At 40.7% G+C, this 18,346-nt stretch overlaps 2 protein-coding genes across 8 annotated transcripts in view; both read left to right on the top strand.

Moving 5' to 3' along the window:
- The window catches only part of ACSL6 (acyl-CoA synthetase long chain family member 6), a 55,225-nt gene extending 50,355 nt beyond the window's left edge, over nucleotides 1-4,870 (top strand). For all 7 annotated transcript variants that reach the window (XM_081036216.1, XM_081036217.1, XM_081036220.1 and 4 more), the window contains exon 21: nucleotides 1,235-4,870. In XM_081036216.1, the coding sequence (XP_080892342.1) occupies nucleotides 1,235-1,372 (138 nt within the window). In that variant the 3' untranslated portion in view covers nucleotides 1,373-4,870. The remainder of the gene's footprint in view (nucleotides 1-1,234) is intronic.
- Nucleotides 4,871-9,040: 4,170 nt separating this feature from the next.
- MEIKIN (meiotic kinetochore factor) overlaps nucleotides 9,041-18,346 on the top strand; it is a gene marked incomplete at both ends in the record, with an annotated part of 76,410 nt that continues 67,104 nt past the window's right edge. The window contains 4 exon segments of the mRNA XM_081036203.1: nucleotides 9,041-9,200; nucleotides 9,203-9,410; nucleotides 9,803-9,890; nucleotides 14,595-14,655. Of these exon segments, the coding sequence (XP_080892329.1) occupies nucleotides 9,041-9,200; nucleotides 9,203-9,410; nucleotides 9,803-9,890; nucleotides 14,595-14,655 (517 nt within the window).

Raw genomic sequence — 18,346 nt, 5'->3', positions numbered from 1 at the left:
CCCCCATCCAGCCTTGCCAGGAGACTTTGGGATATGCCCCATGGACCTACGCAGTGTGAACACTAAGTCTGGTCCCTCCATGCCTCCTTCCACAAGATGTGATCAAATTCCGTGACAAAACTATTTTTTCAGGTAGGCTTATCATGTCCCGTCTTCACTTCACATTCCTCCTGAGTGGCACTGTCATCTATGCAGCCATCCTAGCCAAATCCTGGGAGCCCTCCTGGCTGCCTCCCTATTCACTCCATTTTGCCCATTTGTCTCTGAATCGTCCTTAGCAGGGCTTCCTTGGCGCTGTCCCTGCCACTGCTCTAAGTGTAGGCCCTTATCTTCTGGCCTGTGGATTGGCCACGTCCTTTGGATTGGTTTCCCTGCTTCCAATCAACGTTCTTAAAAACCATGATTTTTAAGTTCTCTGGGAGAGACCTTTCTAATGTGTATTCAGCCATGTCGTTTCCCTGTATAAGAACCTTCAGCCCCTCCCTATTTTCTTCAGCATAAAGTGTGAGCTCCTCCAGAAACAGACCCATCTACCACATCCGCGTCATCGCACACCCTCGTTACCTCCGACTCTATATAAACTGCAAGACACCACTTACATTTCCTTTCTTACACTCACTCAGCCATTTCTCACTTCCCCAGCTTTGGTCTTGGGGTTGCCTCTGCCTGGAAAGCCCTATTCCACCTGCCTCTCCTCCTTTGCTGGCTGTTACTCCGTCTTTAACTCTCACCTGATTTGGGAAGGCTTCCCCGACTGCTCCTCCCTCTCCCCTGCATTAGGTGCCCTTGTGTGCCGTGTTGTCTGATAACTGCCCAGTGTGTCTGCTCCACTGGATGTGCACGTGTCCCTCCCTGAGGGCAGGCGCACTCGTGATTCCTCTGTGTGTGTCCTCAGTGCCTGGCACAGAGTAAGCAACCAATTCACTTCTGCTGACTGGCTAAAGGAAGGATTAGGAAGGAAAAAAGTGGCTTTCAGACATACCAAATAGGCTGGAATGTTATTAACATAATTTTGACCTTTAAATAGGCACAGTGTTTATATATCAATTGTTTATATATATATATATATATATATATATATATATATATATATATATATATATATATATATACATATATATATCAGTGTTTATATATCAATACTTATTCCCATGTGCCTGTTTACTTTTATCATGTATGCTATCCATGTTGTGTTACATTCCTGATAAAGACGCATTCTGCATTTGGTTTTTAGGTCAAAGCCATTCACATCCATTCTGACATGTTCTCAGTTCAAAATGGCTTGCTGACACCGACACTAAAGGCTAAGAGACCTGAACTGAGAGAGTACTTCAAAAAACAAATAGAAGAGCTTTACTCAACCTCCATGTGAAGCTCAAGGGAAGTTCTTCTCAGTACAATGGACCGCGTAGCCATTCATAGTTATTCCTGAAAGTGAGGAGTCAGCATGACGCAGCCGCAAGTGAATAAGCTCGGGACCTTATGATGACTGAACCTTTTCCTGGCCCAAGAGGTCTTTAACAATATTTTGTCTATCATCACCAAGTACACTTTATTTTTATTAAAATGATATTGTAGCAAGCTTCTAAAAATATTGCAAATGGCAATGTAAAACTCAAGACTTTTCTCAAGAACTGTGTACCGCTAAAAGAAGTATCTTCTCAATGTTCACAGCACTCCTATTAAACATGAAGGAAAACCATAACTGATACATTGTACTTAATTATTTGTGGAATGGTAACCAGACACAGCAAATAGCTAGGCAGAGTGGACTACCTCATTCAGTAACTGCTTGTCAAAAATCACAATGAAATCAGACTTTAAAAATTAAAACTAGGTGTATAGAATCATGCTAACTCACATTCTACGTAACTTCAGATTCTTCAAACATGACAATCCTTATTGATGTGAAAAAGTTTTCTTTCTAATTTTGACTTTTATTCATGGAAAATGCAAATTCAGATATTCTTAAAACAAATGTTATATATATATAACATGGTACAAAAATCTTTCAATACATTTTCTCATTTATAAGCTCATTAAAATATTCAGTAACTACCTGGAAAAAAAATGTAACGTTCAACTACTTTAAGAATAGTATGTGCATATTCGTGGATTTCTTACCACATAAATTATAAAAGATGCCTGTTGACTTTACAATGAGTGGACCTTTGGGGAAGACTTGGGAAAAGAAACCCAGAATTCTTTCTCAGGGTAGGTAGCAGTGAATGTTCCTATGTTCCTTGCTGGGTTCTTCCAGTCTTCCATTCTCAGTATGTCCATGCCAGGCCTGGGAAACCCAAAATGGCTGTAATTCTGAACAATTTCACTTCCTTTCAGTAAGATTATCAAGGCAAAGTGTGGGGAAGAGGGGATGTTACTTCCAAATAAAGTAATTTTTCAACAGCATAATTTTGAAAAACTTCTTCAAAGTACCCCGAGAAAACTTTCTATGTCCATGTTAGACAAATACCTCCTTAGTGCATCATTCCGTTCATAAAATCTTAAATGGCTCTAAGCTCACCCATGAAAGCCTCTCTTGCATTATGTATTTAGACACTTCGTGCACCTGGGCGTCAACAATTTCATGTAATTAAAGCCCAACATGGACAGCAATTAAGGTCTAAGCTACAGATTGTCCATCTGCAGAAAGAACCAACCCTGGGAAAGTGTTTTCTTTAGAGGCAGGACTCTGAAAGCAGAGATGGGGGCCGTGTTCACAGTCCAGAAGCTCATTCCCCTGGCGCAAATGGAAACTGAGTAACTGCTATCAGTTAGAGCTGTGTAATCACACGGGCCTACGGGATGAACCTGCATCCATGATTATATACTTTTAGTCCATTCTGGGAAAAAGTGGACCACAGCTTCATTGGATGAATTGATCCAGTTTTTACATATATTCCTTTGGCATCTTCTCTTTGCAGACCCGCTATTTGCACTTATAAATTTGACTTTCGTAAAGGAGCTCATTCTAAGCACCTTAATGTTTAAAGGCATTTCTGAATAAACAAATACTAAAAAATGTCCAATGCCACATCTATATTGTGTTCATCTTTTATATTTGATATATATTTGACTAATTAAAAGGGAAAGATCATTACCTGGATTGGATGTTCGCAGTATTTTAAAGACAGGTAGTTTCACATCTTGAAGAAAAGGAAGCCGTTTCCCATTGTCATTCCACTCAGTTGTGTAGTTGGCTTTGTTTCCAAAAGGGTTTTGACAAGGTCTTGTAAGCAAATAATTTAAAACTTATTTTGATCCTATTTATACCACATAGTACTTAGATATGATTGATTATGGACAAGTTAAGATTTCTTCTTTTTCTTTGAAGCTCTTATATTTCTACTGACCTTTCTGATCTGTGTGAAATCATCACACTTGGGCTGCTAAATAAAATACTGATGTGCTGACAAAAGTTAACAGTGGGCCCTAAACATATCGCACCTACACTTATCTAGTCCTCTGTTTAACTCTACTGAATTTTTAAAAATAAAAGCGTAACGAAAATATGTATTAACGGAAAAATCCTTCAGATTTCCCAACTTTATTTGGGGTGGGAAGGAGTTTGTGTTTCTCTCTCGCCAATATAGAAAAAGGCTAGGTACTTAAGACATTCACGTGCATAGTACACATCAGATCTGATTGAAGTCTAGAGGTATAACGGAGATCGATATCTTAAACATAAACATGTTCTTAAACATTTGGCCTTTTATCTGTTTCTCATTCAAATGTGTTAGTAATTCTCACATTTTACAAACTACTCTTGTGTACATTATAAAGTAGAATATATACCATTTTTTTTCTTTTACTCCCCCTGCCCCCAGGTAAGAGAGGAAACTGACCAAGTGTGTTGTGTAGGCCTGCTCCATGTATTAGCAACTCACAAATTCAGGAGTCCAAGGAATGAACATACCATATCTCCCTCACATGAGCAAGTCAACCTTTCATTCCTAATTTAGGTGAAAAGCATGAGAAAAATTAGAACTTTCCATTGCTATTTTTATAGTCAGGTAATGCTTTAAGAACTTGAAAGTCGGCAGTTAACTTGATTGTATTACCCATCCAAGAACCAATAATCGTTTATTTTTCTGCAGTAAAGAAAATGAATTATTCTTTATTTTCCAAATGTATAAAGCACAAATGTGATATAGTTATTTAGAATACAAAATACTATGAAATGAATGTAAAGAATGGAAAAATGTATTTTTGCATGAAAACAGACTACTTACTACAAACTTGCTTAATATCTCAGGAAAAAAAGAATGAATAATCATATGTAAAATGGATAAACTATATGTTGAGCTAAGTTGCTGTATTTTCTTGCCTGTTTTTATTTTAAGGAAGCATATACATGAAAAGAAAAACTGATCCTGGTAGTCTGACTTTTCTCTCAAGTATGCTGCACAGTCCTTTCAATGAATCTACAATTAACTGCAGTAAGAATGGGATTAGCATTTAAGTGAGGACAAAGCCCCAAATGAGAATCTCCAGTTAGAACACATGAATGATTATCACCCAGAGGCAATACCTAAATAACTGGAATGCAAGCATTTCTAAAGCTGGTCCCAAACTGGAAAGATTTTCATGAGGTGACAGTGGCTTTTAAACATTCAATTGACTGGTTACTTTAAGTTTTCTTGTTAAGTCATTGCAACAATTGCATGGGGGGAAAATGAATATTTTTTTGAAGACTTGCTTATTCTACTTTCAATTTTTAAAAATGAGATTAAAATACTACTTTTTAAATATGCATAAAAGTATCTTAACTATAATTATATTTTAGTTGCTTCGTTACAATAGCATGCATATCAAATATAAAATGCATTTATGAAAACTTTTGTAAAAAATAAAGATTTTTTTCCTCGAAGTTGCCTGTAATTACTATTTTATGTATTTATATCACACAATCCCCTGATGTTAACATATCTGATAATTACCCGTCATAATGCTTGTGGTTAACATGGTATTAGGCTGTGTAAGTAGTCTGCATACGCTACATCCTCTGTAAGGGTCCCCAAATTTCAAAGACTTATCGTTCCCCAAGAGGCTGTCCTTTGCTTTGTACCTTTGCTATTACCAAATGTGTCCTGGATTTAAATCATTTTTATGCTTTTAAAAGAACAAATAACTGTATTCAAATTTTCCATCACGATGGCCCTTAAACAATGTTTCCATGTCTTTTATCCATAAACAAGTTAACAGGTACACTTAAAATGGTGCATTTCTGCCATGTCTAAATTATGCCAAATCAGCCTTCTACATATATTTGCTATCCTCCACTCCTCTCTATTCTCACAGCTCGTAGTGTAACAGGCGCCATTCTCATCTCTCGTCTGGACTATTATAGTGCTTTCTTAGTCTTCTGTGTCCACCCCAATTTCTTTAAATTTCAGCATCCACATTTCAGTCAGGGTGACCTTTCTAAATTGAAAATCTGATCATGCCAGTCTCCTGCTTAATATTCTTTCAGAGACTTCCCAGTTTCAGGATAAAGTTCAGACTCCTTGGTTCAGCACACAAGGCCTAGTACCTCTTCTGCCCTTGCCTCATGGAGCCGTGCCTTTAATCATTCCAACTACTCTTTGTGGTGCCCTAAGAGCATCATGTTTTTCTGTGCTTCCATGCAGCACATCTGGTCGCCCTTTCCTTTAATCTCTGTAACTCTTACCATTCATCTCTTAAAACTCAGCTCACTTATACTTTTCTCTGAGAAGCTTTTCACGTGGATGACTGGCTAATTGTCCCTCTGCCCCTCTCCCACTCAAACTGAGTTGCTTGAGATTATAGCCCCAGTGCAGAAAGTCTGGCCCATAGCGGATGATCAAGAAAAGCCTATTAAATAAAAATCCCACCTTAGCCTTTTTTCACTTGTTGCATAGCATTAAGATGGCCATTTGAAGTTACATTTCATTTATCACTGAGGTTTTTTTCCATTCTTGTCAACTAAGCAAAAATAAACTGGTTTTTACTTGGACCCTAAATCCTGTGGATGGTGCCAGAATTGAAGATGCTTAGTGGATTCACTCCATAAAAAAACATTCAGAAAGATTTCCCCTGGGCTCCAGGGAATCCTAAACCCATGAACTGGCTGTTTTCCAAAACAGAAATCTCTTCAAAATTTGGAATTTGGGCGGCTGGCCTGGTGGCTCAGGTGGTTGGAGTGCCAGTGCTCCTAACACCGAGGTCACAGGTTCGATTCCCACGTGGGCCAGTGAACTGCGCCCTCTACAGCTAAGATTGTGAACAACCGCTCTTCCTGGAGCTGAGCTGTCCTGAGTAAGCGGAAGGTTGGTGTGAGCTGTCAGTGGTCTGCCACCAGCTGCTAAGTGCTGTGATGAGCTACTGTGTGCTGCTGTGAGTGGCCAGTGGCCGGCAGCCAGCATGAGTGGCCAGCAGCCTGAGTGAGCTGCTGTATGCTACCATGGGCTACCGTGTGCTGCCAGGAGCGGCAGCGTGAGCCGCCATGGGCTGCTGTGTGCTGCCATCAGTAGCTGGCAGCGTGAGTGGCGGGCAGCGATCCGTCGACTGGCGACTGTCTGCCTGGGGGGGGAGGGGAAGCTCAAGGCTCATAATACCAGCATGGGCCAGGGAGCTGTGTCCTACACAACTAGACTGAGAAACAACAGCTTGAACTGGAGTGGGGTGGGGCAGAGGGGACTGAGGTGGAAGAAGGGGAAAAATAAAATTTGGAAACTGTTTTCCCATGGAAGTTAGCATCTCCATAACTGTCCCAAACCTAATCAAACTGGTCACATGACTGAAGTAAAACATTGACAGTAGAATTCTGAGTCTAGATATGGGAGCTGTACAACGGGGGAAATGGAACTTTGATTTAACACTCATGACTGAATGCTTGTGCTGGCGTTTGTGTATTTGGGGAAGGAGTGAGGGGACATAGAAAGATGACTGAGTTGAGATGTCTCTACCCTACCTCACCCTTTAGTAGTGGACACATTTCTTTCCTCTTTTATAGACTGGCTCTCGGTGAAACTTTAAACAGACCAAATCTGTAATCCCTTCCCCTCCCCCATGCTACCAAGGGCTTCAAGCTCCTTTTCTTACTCCCCCATCTCTTTGCCAGCTATGTGTTAGAAGGAATGGGAACATGACAAGCATGCTAACCAAATGCCAGGAGATCCATGCCACTTATGCCAATCATCTGTCATAATGAGCCTCCCTACGCTGTGGTTTCTTAAGCTGCAAAATGAGGGGGCAACCAGATCATCTCTAGGGACCTTTTGACCCAATATGGCGATGGGGCATCATGTGCAAAAAGGATCATGCACTCAAGGGCAGAGTAGAAGAATAATTACGCCTGCCTAAAATACTTTAATCCCTTTACACCACAGTCTATAAATACAGACGTTTCCTTCCAGTTGGGGAATAGGTGCCATTACAGCATGAGCTCACCCTTCTGCATTCCTTGATCAAAGAGTAAAATTTCTTTTCTGCTTAACAATACTCAGTTTTGTTCTATTGGCGTCAGTGGACCTTGATTTGAGTCGCTGACCCAGAAGCGTTGGCAACAGCTATATATATGTGTTTATATTTACACACATAATATTGGGGCATCACAGAAAAGTCTTTGAGCGTTTGTAATTTTGGTGCCAGCGGAGCAAATCCCCTGGTGTGGAGACTCAAGCCCTGGGCCAAGAAGATTCTTGGCTTCACGTAGGAAAGAATTCAAATGTGAGCTGATACAGAGTTTAAAGTGAAGGTGTTCAGAAGGCTTGGCCAAATGCTTGGCGATGCATGGAGAAGGGGCCTGAATAGTGGTTTCTTGGCAGCTCAGGAAAGAATTCAAGCACGAGCAGAAACGAAAGTGAAGCATAGTTAACTATTCAAGCAAAGGAGAAGAAAGAAGCAGATTACTCCATAGACAGCGTAGCAGCACTCCTGTCCAAGTTTGAGCCTATTTTTGGTGCCCCTTTAATTAGGGGTTGTACATTCAAACTTGTAGAAGGAATAGTCGGGTGTTTTGGAAGCGGCAGAGATTTCTTCTTCTGCAGCTGGTGATAAGTTTCAAGGATAAGTTTCAAAAAGGGCTGAGAGTTCTTGTTCTATAACCAGTCCTGCCTTTTATCTACCTCAATTTCATCTCTACAGATACATTTTTGATATTGTGAAATGTCACTTAAAAAAATAAGATGGTTATTATGTGCGCAATATGTTTATCACATGCAGCAAGATGGTTCAACCTGGGTGTATGGAGGGAGAGGGATGTCATTCCTATAACTGAGCAGAGCGAAAGAGCTGAGCCCCAGGGCACTAAAAGGGGTGCCCCTATGGAATTCTCCACTTTGACACAAGGCTGCCCCGATATTCTGGAAGTAGCTCCTGGGCAGGAGGTAAGGGATTCTGCTTGTCCTTGAGAAGAAACTTCTGGAACCTAACATTTTCAAATGCTTGGTTAGATTCCCAAGTACCATGACCCCTCAGTTGACTGCTGAAGAGGACACTGCCTGTTGCTTTAAAGTGCTTTCATTCCTCTCTGACCTTCCTGCACTGAGTCAGGCTGACCCACGCTAGGCTCCCTGTGCTCAGACATCTAAAACTCCATTACCAAGGCTTTACCGCAGTGCCGATAAGGAGGCATCAGTAGCACTTGTCAGGCCTATGAGACTACCGAGAAAGTTAAAAGCAAAGGACCAAATTCCTAGAGGCGGAAAAAGCATTTTCTCAGTAAGCTTCCCTTCAGTCTGAGGCATGTGGGCCTGCACCAGGGGCCACGCAGGCCACGGTCAAGTAGCCGAGCTCTGCGTCTCCAGAAGGGCGTGGCGGCAGCCATGTTACTCCGTCTTCCCAGAAGCCTCCGCGCGGCTTGGCGGAGATAAAAAGGCGGGAGCGAGGCGGGCGGGTCGGGGCAGCGTCAGGGTCCGCGCTGCTGGCCTGGGGCTCTGCCGCTTTGTGTACCGCGCTCTGGCTTCTCCTCCGGCCACCCCCTTGACGTTGACTCCCTCCCACAGTCGCTGGGCTCCTCAGGAAGGCGACCAGACAGGCAGTGGAGGGCCAAGAGGTCCCCCGAGGAGTGGGGTGAATGGCACTGTGGCCGCTACGGGTCTATACCCGCAAAAAGAGGGGCGGCCAGCGGCTCAACATGACCCCGACGCCGGACCTGGGCCCGTCGGCGACAGTGGAGGCCCCCCCAGGTCCGGGCCGAAGGCTCGCTGCCCACTGTAAGCCCCGCTGGACGGGCCTGGGGGCGGGACCCGGGTGGAAGCAGGTGGAAGCCCGCGGGCCGGGCCGTGGTCCCAGGGACCCCGGAGCCCGGGCCTCCGGCGCTGTTGTCCTGAAACGTGCCGCCCTCCTTCAGGCTGGAAAGGAAATGACAGAGCGCACGGTTTGCGGAGGATCGTGGAGAAAGCGGAGCAGAGTGTGCCGGGAGGTAGCGGCTCTGGGCCACTGAGGTGCGTAGTCACGAGTGACAGCCCTATGCCTTCTGCTCTCCTCAAAACTGCCATCCTTATTTTCTGCTGAAAGCTTCTCATTCTAAGAGGCAACAAAGAAAATAAATGGAACACTCTGACTTCACTCTTCACAGAACAGACCCAGAAATTTTGACTTCAGAAAAAAGTATATGTCTATAAAAGAAATCTTGCCAAGTGACCTAAAAGAAAGTGAGCTAAAACCTCCAGGAAAGCAGTCGTGGCATCAACTGGGTATTGGTACAATTCACCCGGTCCTTCCTTTTGCCTACTGATGTCCCCAAAGACCCTTTTCAGATTCTGAACAGTGAACAGTGAACAGAGACGTGGAGGGCCACGTCCAGACGGTGCACACTAATTGTGTTGTTTGTTAGCTCGCAGTTACGAGTTACGGGGGAGAGAAGCCTGAAAGCAAACCGCACTAGTGAAGAGACCCAGGATGAGAAGATGGCTCCATTGAGTGTATGTATGATGCTCCTGTGATCCTTGGATACACTTAGTGTACAGCCCAGCGGTACCTCATGTACCTCCAGATGAAAGTATAATACAGGTCTTCGTTCTATAGAGATTACATAGCTTTCTAATGTTTTTATAAACACTGGTACTGTCTTTAGACAAGGTCTTCAATTTTTGATTCTGGTAGTTTCATAGCCATGCGTTTTCGTGTTTTCTTTCCCTTGACAAAAATTTGAGCAATGTCTGTCACTGCCTCATTTTCTGCATTACAGACATAAAATGTTTTTTAATGTTTCTTATGTTTGATAGCATTGACACATTTTAAAGGCATTTTCATGGTTTCCCATCAACAACTGGAAACAGGATTTGTTACCGTTAGAATAGTATATAACTTCTTTTTTAAAAAGGTTTTTTATTAACATACAGCTGACATAAAATATTATATTAGTTTCAGGTGTACATCATCGTTATTCAACAGTACCCATCTAGTTCTGTACAGTGTTATAACCACATGATTGATTATATTCCTTATGCTAAAGAAGTGATCACCATGCTAAGTCCAGCAACCATCTGACACTGTGCCATGCTATCACAAGATTATTGATCTTTTCTTCCCTTTTTAAAATTTTCAGTTAGATTTGACATTCAGTATTATTTTATATTAGTTTCAAGTGTACAGCATACTGATTAGACATTTATATAATTTAGGAAGTGATCCCTCTAACTAGTATCACCTGGCACTATACATAGTTTTTACCATATTATTGATTATATTCCTTTTACACCCTCATGACTATTTTTTTTAATTAAAGTTTATTGGGGTGACAATTGTTAGTAAAGTTACATAGATTTCAGGTGTACAATTCTGTATTACATCATCTATAAATCCCATTGTGTGTTCACCACCCAGAGTCAGTTCTCCTTCCATCACCATATATTTGATCCCCTTTACCCTCATCTACCACCCCCCACCCCCCTTACCCTCTAGTAACCACTAAACTATTGTCTGTGTCTATGAGTTTTTGTTTCTCATTTGTTTGTCTTGTCCTTTTGTTGTTTTTGGTTTATATACCACATATCAGTGAAATCATATGGTTCTCTGCTTTTTCTATCTGACTTATTTCGCTTAGCATTATAATCTCAAGATCCATCCATATTGTCGCAAATGGTACTATTTCATCTTTTCTTACGGCAGAATAGTATTCCATTGTGTATATATACCACAACTTTTTTATCCATTCATCTATTGAAGGGCATTTTGGTTGTTCTCATGACTATTTTGTAACTACCAATTTGTATTTTTTAATACCCTCACCTTTTTCACCCTGCCCCCCACACTCCCTCTCATCTATCATCCTGATAGATCTAATACCTATCTGGCGCCATACATAGTTATTACAATATTGTTGACTATATTCCTTATGCTATACCCTACATCCCCATGACTATTGTGTAACAACCAATTTGTATTTTTTAATCCTTTCCCCTTTTCTCCAATGCCTAACCACTTCCCATCTTAAAGAAGTACTGGTTTGGTGATGATGGACTCCTTTAACTTTTTCTTGTCTGGGAAGTTCCTTATCTGTCCTTTAATTCTGAACGATAGCTTTGCTGGGTAGAGTAATCTTGGTTGTAGGTCCTTGCTTTTCATCACTTTGAATATTTCCTGCCAATCTCTTCTAGCCTGCAAAGCTGACATTCTTATGGTGGCTCCCTTGTAGGTAACTAACTGCTTTTCTCTTGCTGTTTTGAAGGTTCTCTCTTTGTCTTTAATCTTTAACATTTTGCTTATAATGTGTTTTGGTGTTGGCCTCTTTGGGTTCACCTTGTTTGGGACTCTCTGTGCTTCCTGAGCATGTATGTCTATTTCTTTCATCAGGTTAGGGAAGTTTTCTGTCATTATTTATTCAAATAGATTTTCAATTCCTTGCTATCTCTCTCCTCATTCTGGTACCCCTATAATGTAAATGTTGATATGCTTGATATTGGCCCAGAGGACCCTTAAACTATCCTGTTTTTTGGATTCTTTTTTCTTTTTGCTGTTCTGGTTGTGTGTTTTTCTACCTTATTTGCTACATTGCGGTTTGATCCTCTGCTTCATCTAATCTACTGTTGATTCCCTGTACTATATTCTTCATTTCTGTTCATATATTTTTTATTTCTGACTGATTTTTTTTTTTTATGTTTTATTTCTCCATTTTTATGTTTCCTAACTCTTTGTTAAAGTTCTCCCTGAGATCAGTGAGCATCCTTATAACCAGCGTTTGGAACTCTGCATCTGATAGATTACTTGTCTCCATTTTGTTTAGTTCTTCCTCTGCAGCTTTGTTCTGTTCTTTCATTTGGGACAAGTTTATTTTTCTGCCCATTTTGGCTGCCTCCTTGTGTTTATTTCTACGTATTAGGTAAGGCTGCTATGTCTTCTGATCTTAATAGAGTGGCCTTATGTAGTAGGTGTACTGTGGGGCTCACTGGTGCAGTCTTTTTGGACACCTGAGCCACATGCTCCAGTTGTGTCCCTTGAATGGGTTGTATGTGCCCTCCTTTTGTAGTTGAGCCTTGGTTGATAATTGCACATCAATGGGATGGACTGACCTCGGTCTCACTGGTTGTGAGGACTGGCCTTAATGACAGTGGAAGAGTTGTTGTGCCGGGGCTGACCCTACAGAGCAGGATCTGCCTCAGCAGGGCTCTGGTGGCTGCCCATTTGTCCCTTGGGTGTGTTGTACTTGGAGGCGGCTGGATGATGCTCCAGCTCGTTTTGAAGCTGGCCACTGGGGGCGCCAGCCCCAGGACCACCTTGGAGGGGATCTGCTATAGGTCAAGTTCAGCCACAGTCTGTGCCCCACCTGGGGCCACCGGGCAGGAGCCACAGAGAAATCCACAGATGGCTGCTGCCCGTGCCATGCTTAGATGCTCCTTGAGAGGCCAAGCCACAAACCAAGGCTGGTTGCCGCTAGTGCCAGCCTAGGGCTGCTCAGCCAGAGGTACAGGATATGGTCAAGCCAGATGCTGCTTGTCTGGGTTCTGTGAACCTTTGAGAGACCCTAGGAAAGTCTGCAGCATGAGCTAAGGCAGGCAGTTTGTACGAAAAAGCCACTGGAAGTGGCTTGGGTGTGTCCAAAAGTTGGGCAGGGCATGGTCTCCAGTTGCCAGAGCATGGCGAACTAACGGCAGAGACTCAGATATGGTGGCCACCTGTGTCTGCATGTCAGGAAGGAGGAGGGCTCAATAAAGAAACAATGGCCTCTACCAGCTCCTCCATCCAGGAGAAAGCCACCTCTCCAGCCCCCGCAAGTCAGACAACTCAGTTCTCTATCATACGTTCCTGCCTCCTTTCCAGCTGTTGCCCAGCGCTGGAGCTCAGAGTGAGTGATTCTGTTGGTGGGTAAGTCCACACATGGTCCCTTTAAGAGGAGCGCGTGAGAATGCAGTCGCCTTCTGTCTCCACTTGTTTTTACAACCAGAAATTATGGGGACTTCTCTTCCTGGCACTGGAACCCTGGGCTGGGGTGAGGCTGGGACTTCTCGCTTCTCTGGGGGGAAGGGGGATCTCCACAGTTGTAATATCCCTCCCTATCTTCAATGGTCACACACGGGTGTGGGACCAGCCCATTCTGCATCTCTGCCCCTACCAGTCTTGAGGTGGCTTCTTCTGCACATCTTTGGTTGTAGAGCTTCAGTTTAGCAAAATTTTAGTCAATTCTCAATGATGGTTATTTAGTAGTTCAATTGTAATTTTGATGTGTTCGTAAGAGAAGGTAAGCACAGCATTTATTTACTGTGCTATCTTGGTATCTCCCAGAAAATTATATAACTTCTTGATTTACCGTATTTCATTTGGATTCTGTACAGTATTTTAAAGATATATAGTAGTAGTTTGGAAAACTTGGATTTTAAAAATTGTCTGTGACTCTTCTGACATTGTCATTAAATTTGATAGTTGTGTTCCAGTGTTTCAATTTACATATTCCTCTATAACATGTTTTTGGGCAGAGAGCAGTTTCATTAAAAACATTTTTTCAAAAGGCTCTTACCCCAGGTTATAACAATGTTAAGTATTCCTTGTAGATGATATAGGTTATGCAAAAAAAAAAAAGTGTTTAAGCAATTTCTTCTAATTTTTGTATATTTCTTTCCATTTTTTTGGCTGTGCCTTTTTTCATTTTACATATTATCTGATTGTGTATTCCTCCAACATTTAGTAGTCTTCAAAATATGATTTTTAGTGTCTGTATAGTGCTTTCTCTTATAGAAAGTTCCTGTAATTTGTAGTACTGTTTTGCTGTGGTTGGACAGTTGAGATTGTTTCTAAGGGGTTGCTGTTATAGATATCATTAAACATCCTACTGCAGAAGTTTTTTTGTATACCTGAAATATTGTTTTCCTAAGACAAATACTTTGCAGTGGGTCAAAGGTTGGATCAGGTTTAAAGGTTTTGATTCATGTTTGCAAATTGACACCATCGTACCTGAAACTTTAAAAAAATGTCCACAACATTATTTAATATTTATTTTCAGATTTAATATTAAATATAAGATTATACCTGTGATCAATAGCTGAAATACTATTATACATATGAAACTAGTATACAAAGTTGACATTAGTTTTTCATTTTCAAAATAAGCAAGTCAATGTGATATAACAGTATAAGATGAAAATACTCAATCTCATAATTTGTACTATATCTTTAATTCTTATTTCACATAGGAGTCAGTGACTGATGACCTCCAGGTTGACAGTAGTTCCTCAGATAGTGAATTAGTATCAGGTAAGACTGTCAAATGTGAACTCCCTCAGTTATCTTTCCTACAAACATAAGCATCCCTTTGTATCTCTCCCATCTTTCCATCTCAGTGGAAGCGGTATCTTTCTCCCAGTACACGGTGAATCCTTCTGCCTGTGCTGACCTTCATCCTCAAAGCCTTCAAATACACACTAGTAAATTACAGCTGTGTAAGTGCCACAAAAGAGAGATGGACTTTCTTGTAATTAATCAAGTTTTAGTTAGAGAGATTAGGGAAGGCATCCGTGAACGAATGGCAATTCAGTTGAGATCTGAAGAAGAGTAGATAGTAACTATGCAAAGAGGTGAGTGAAGAGCAATCCAGGAAGAGGAAACAGCATGTTTTGTAAAGACCCTAACGTGGGACTGAGCGTTATACGTTCAGTAAACTGAAAGAATGCCAGTGTGTCTGTAGTACAGAGAAGAGGAGGAGATGTGATAATAAGTCAAGGTTAGACAGACAGAGAGGCCTTGTGTAGCCTTGCAGGCTATGTCAAAGCTATTGGTGTTTATCTTTGGAGCAGCAGAAAGCCACTCGAGTCTTTTAAATAGAGAATGATACGATCACTTTAACTACAGTATGGACAGAAGTAGAAATGGATGCAAATAGACCAGTTAGGAGGTGATTGCAGTAGTTTAGCGGAGAAATGATGGCATTTTGTACCAACGGATGACATTGGAAATGGGAAAAAGTGGGCATATATGATTGCTAGTTTAAGGAAGTAAAACTGACAGAATTTTGCAAGTGAAGAATGAAGGAAATAGAAGTATCAATGATGACACCTGTTTCTGGCTTGCATAACTGAATATATAAGGTGGTGCCATTTACTGAAACAAACAAACAAACAAAAAAACTTGTTTGAGGGAAAGATCATAAATTTCATTTTTTTAATATTAAATTATGGGTGCCTTTAAGATGACTAAGCAGCAATGACAAATAGGCAGTTGGATATGGAGGGCAGCTGATAGAAATTTGTGAGCCACCTACATATTGGTGTAATTGAAGTTATTTTTGAAAGCAAAGAAGGATTCCATCAGCACACCAGAAATACTGAGGAATTCTTAAAAGCATATGAGATCAGATTAATGAAGACAAAGAGCAGACAAAAACCACTGCAGAGGTAAGAATAGTTCTAGAGATGATTATGCTTAGTCAATAAGTATAAAAAACTATAATAGAAGGGACCTTAAAGGAAGTTTCAAGGCGATAGAACTAACATAAAAGTTGACATTAGTTTTGCATTTTCAAAATAACCAAATCCGTATGATATCTATTCCTAGATTAAGCACTATATGCCCTGTCCTCTTCTCCTCATTCCCTTATTACTGAAAACACTGGCAGCTACCGGTGCCTGTTGCCAGGATGAAACCCTGAGACCTACTCCCAAGCAAAGTGAACTAAGGGGTTGGTTCCTAAGGTCAGTGTTGGTGCTGGAGTGAGAAACAGAGGAGAGTGTGAAGTAAATCCAGATACTGCAAAAGTAGCAGAGGGAGAAAAAAGTAAAAGAGATAGATTATACTGATGCTTTTAAGGATAAAGATACAGGATGGCTCTCTGAAGTGGTAATTCTGACACAGGAGACTTCCAGTATGGACACTAGCCAGACAATTAGGGCAGTGTCCCCATGTAACCTACAATACCCAGAATATATAGGGGGATAACTCCCCCCAGAACATAAGTTACCAGAATGACTCATTACTCTTCTAAAAATCTCCAGAATTAGGCTACAGAGTTTATACTCATTGCCATACAGAGACTAAAATAGAAATACGAACAGATAACCAGGAACAGCCAAACTTTTGAAGAAAGCCAGTGCCATGGAACACAAGCAACAAATGCAACAAATAGAAGGACTAACACCTGAGGAAATGGCAGAAAACTTTAAATATCTCTTTAGAGACAATAAGTCATTGAATCCATAATATAACAGGCTACTATAAAAAAACTATATCCCTGGAAACTAAAAATACCAAATTTACAAACTCAATAAATGAGCCTAATATTGAATTAATTCAGCTGAAAATCAAATTAGCAAGCTAGAAGATAGGATTGAGGTCTATTTCCTGGACTATAGTACAGAAGAACATGGGAGGTGCTCAACAAATGCTTTTTAATCCTTTTTTATTTTTTTTGGCTGGTTAGCTCCTACTTGTTCTTCAAAAATAAATTCAGGTACCATCTCTTCTGGGAAGCTTCTGATCGCTCTTCTCTCTTTCTACATGAGTTGTCCTATCCTGATAGTTCTGTGGCATTCTTTGTATACTTCTGTCATAGAACTGAAAACCGTAGTATAATTGTTTCCGTTCCTTTTGGCTCTAAAGCCATTGAGAAGACGCACTACCTTTTATCTTCCTATTCCATTCTTGAGACACAGTATAGTTTCAAATACTTATTGAATGAGTTTTGTACTCTGTTTAGAGAAAATAAACCATTTAATTATAATCAGTATTTTCTAAAATTGTAGTTTAAATATATGATAAATGTCCTTGGTTACTAGATTTATCAAGTTTATGTGTGAAAGGTATAAGGAAATAGAAAATAGACTATCTCTGATTTACAAACTGGTTATAGTCTAAGAGTACATTTGTTGATTGATATTTGAAACCTGGAATGATTTTTCTCATAATAAAATGTAAATGGTTAGGTTTTGAGCAGCCCATAGGATTAATCCTATGTAACATACAATTATTTTAATTCTATCTTGAAATCTAGTGACTTTGCAATATGATGAAAATTAATTCAGGACTTCATATTTAATGTGAAAGATTGAACATACACATTTATTTCTCCCTTCTGAAATCTCACTGAAATATCACTAAAAGTGTAAAGAAGGCATGAAGCTACAAGATGGAGAAAAAGAAGGAGACCTCAGCTGACAATAGATTACCAACAATTTTGGAATCTGGAAGGTAGATAAATAAATCATTATTGGCGTAACAGACAAAAAATATTTTTTTAGGGACAAAAAGGGGGTACCTAGAATAAGAACAAACCAAGAAGCAAACTGACTTAGGCTGTAGTTTAAAAAATTAGAGGCATCACGTATTCCTGAAAGAATGGGTATAGATAGTCTTGAAAATAGGATTTGGGGAAATCTTTAAAAGTAGCAGTTACATACTTTGATCCCTTCCCCAACACTGTGACCAGGCAACTACTCTTTTTCCCAAGTCTCTGGCAGTCCAGAGACTTTGAAGCAGAGGGTCTGGACTCAGGGGTGCTAGGTACTGCTCAGGGCGGAGATGCAATATTGAAAACTTAACAGTGGGGAGGGAGGAGGGAAGGGAATTGGTAAGATCTGTATACTTAGTGGTGAAACCTCCTGACCCCTTGTCCTACTCAGGAAAATACACCCAAATTAGGAGACTGGAGGATTTCTCTTTTGGAAACTTTTCTTCCCAAGAGAAGACCTATATTCTGGCAGTAATGACCTGGTCCCTGTATAAATACCCTTCAGTAAAGCTCACTACTTCCTAAACTTCACTCATACATCCAGTTTCCAACTGTTATTTCAGTACCTCGTTCTTAAACGTTAAAGAATTACCAGGCATTGAAAGAAAACATTTAAAGTAAAAGAGATGCCAAATACAAAGAAACTTGAAGGACACAGACAATGCAAGGAAAAAGAAACTTTTAAAAGCCATATTTTTATTATTATCCTCAGAAAGATGAAAAGTA

The sequence above is a fragment of the Rhinolophus hipposideros genome (assembly GCF_964194185.1).
Source record: "Rhinolophus hipposideros genome assembly, chromosome: 23".
NCBI classification, from domain to species: Eukaryota; Metazoa; Chordata; class Mammalia; order Chiroptera; family Rhinolophidae; genus Rhinolophus; species Rhinolophus hipposideros.
Note: the sequence above shows the minus strand (reverse complement) of the source record. Positions and strands in the feature narration are given on the sequence as shown.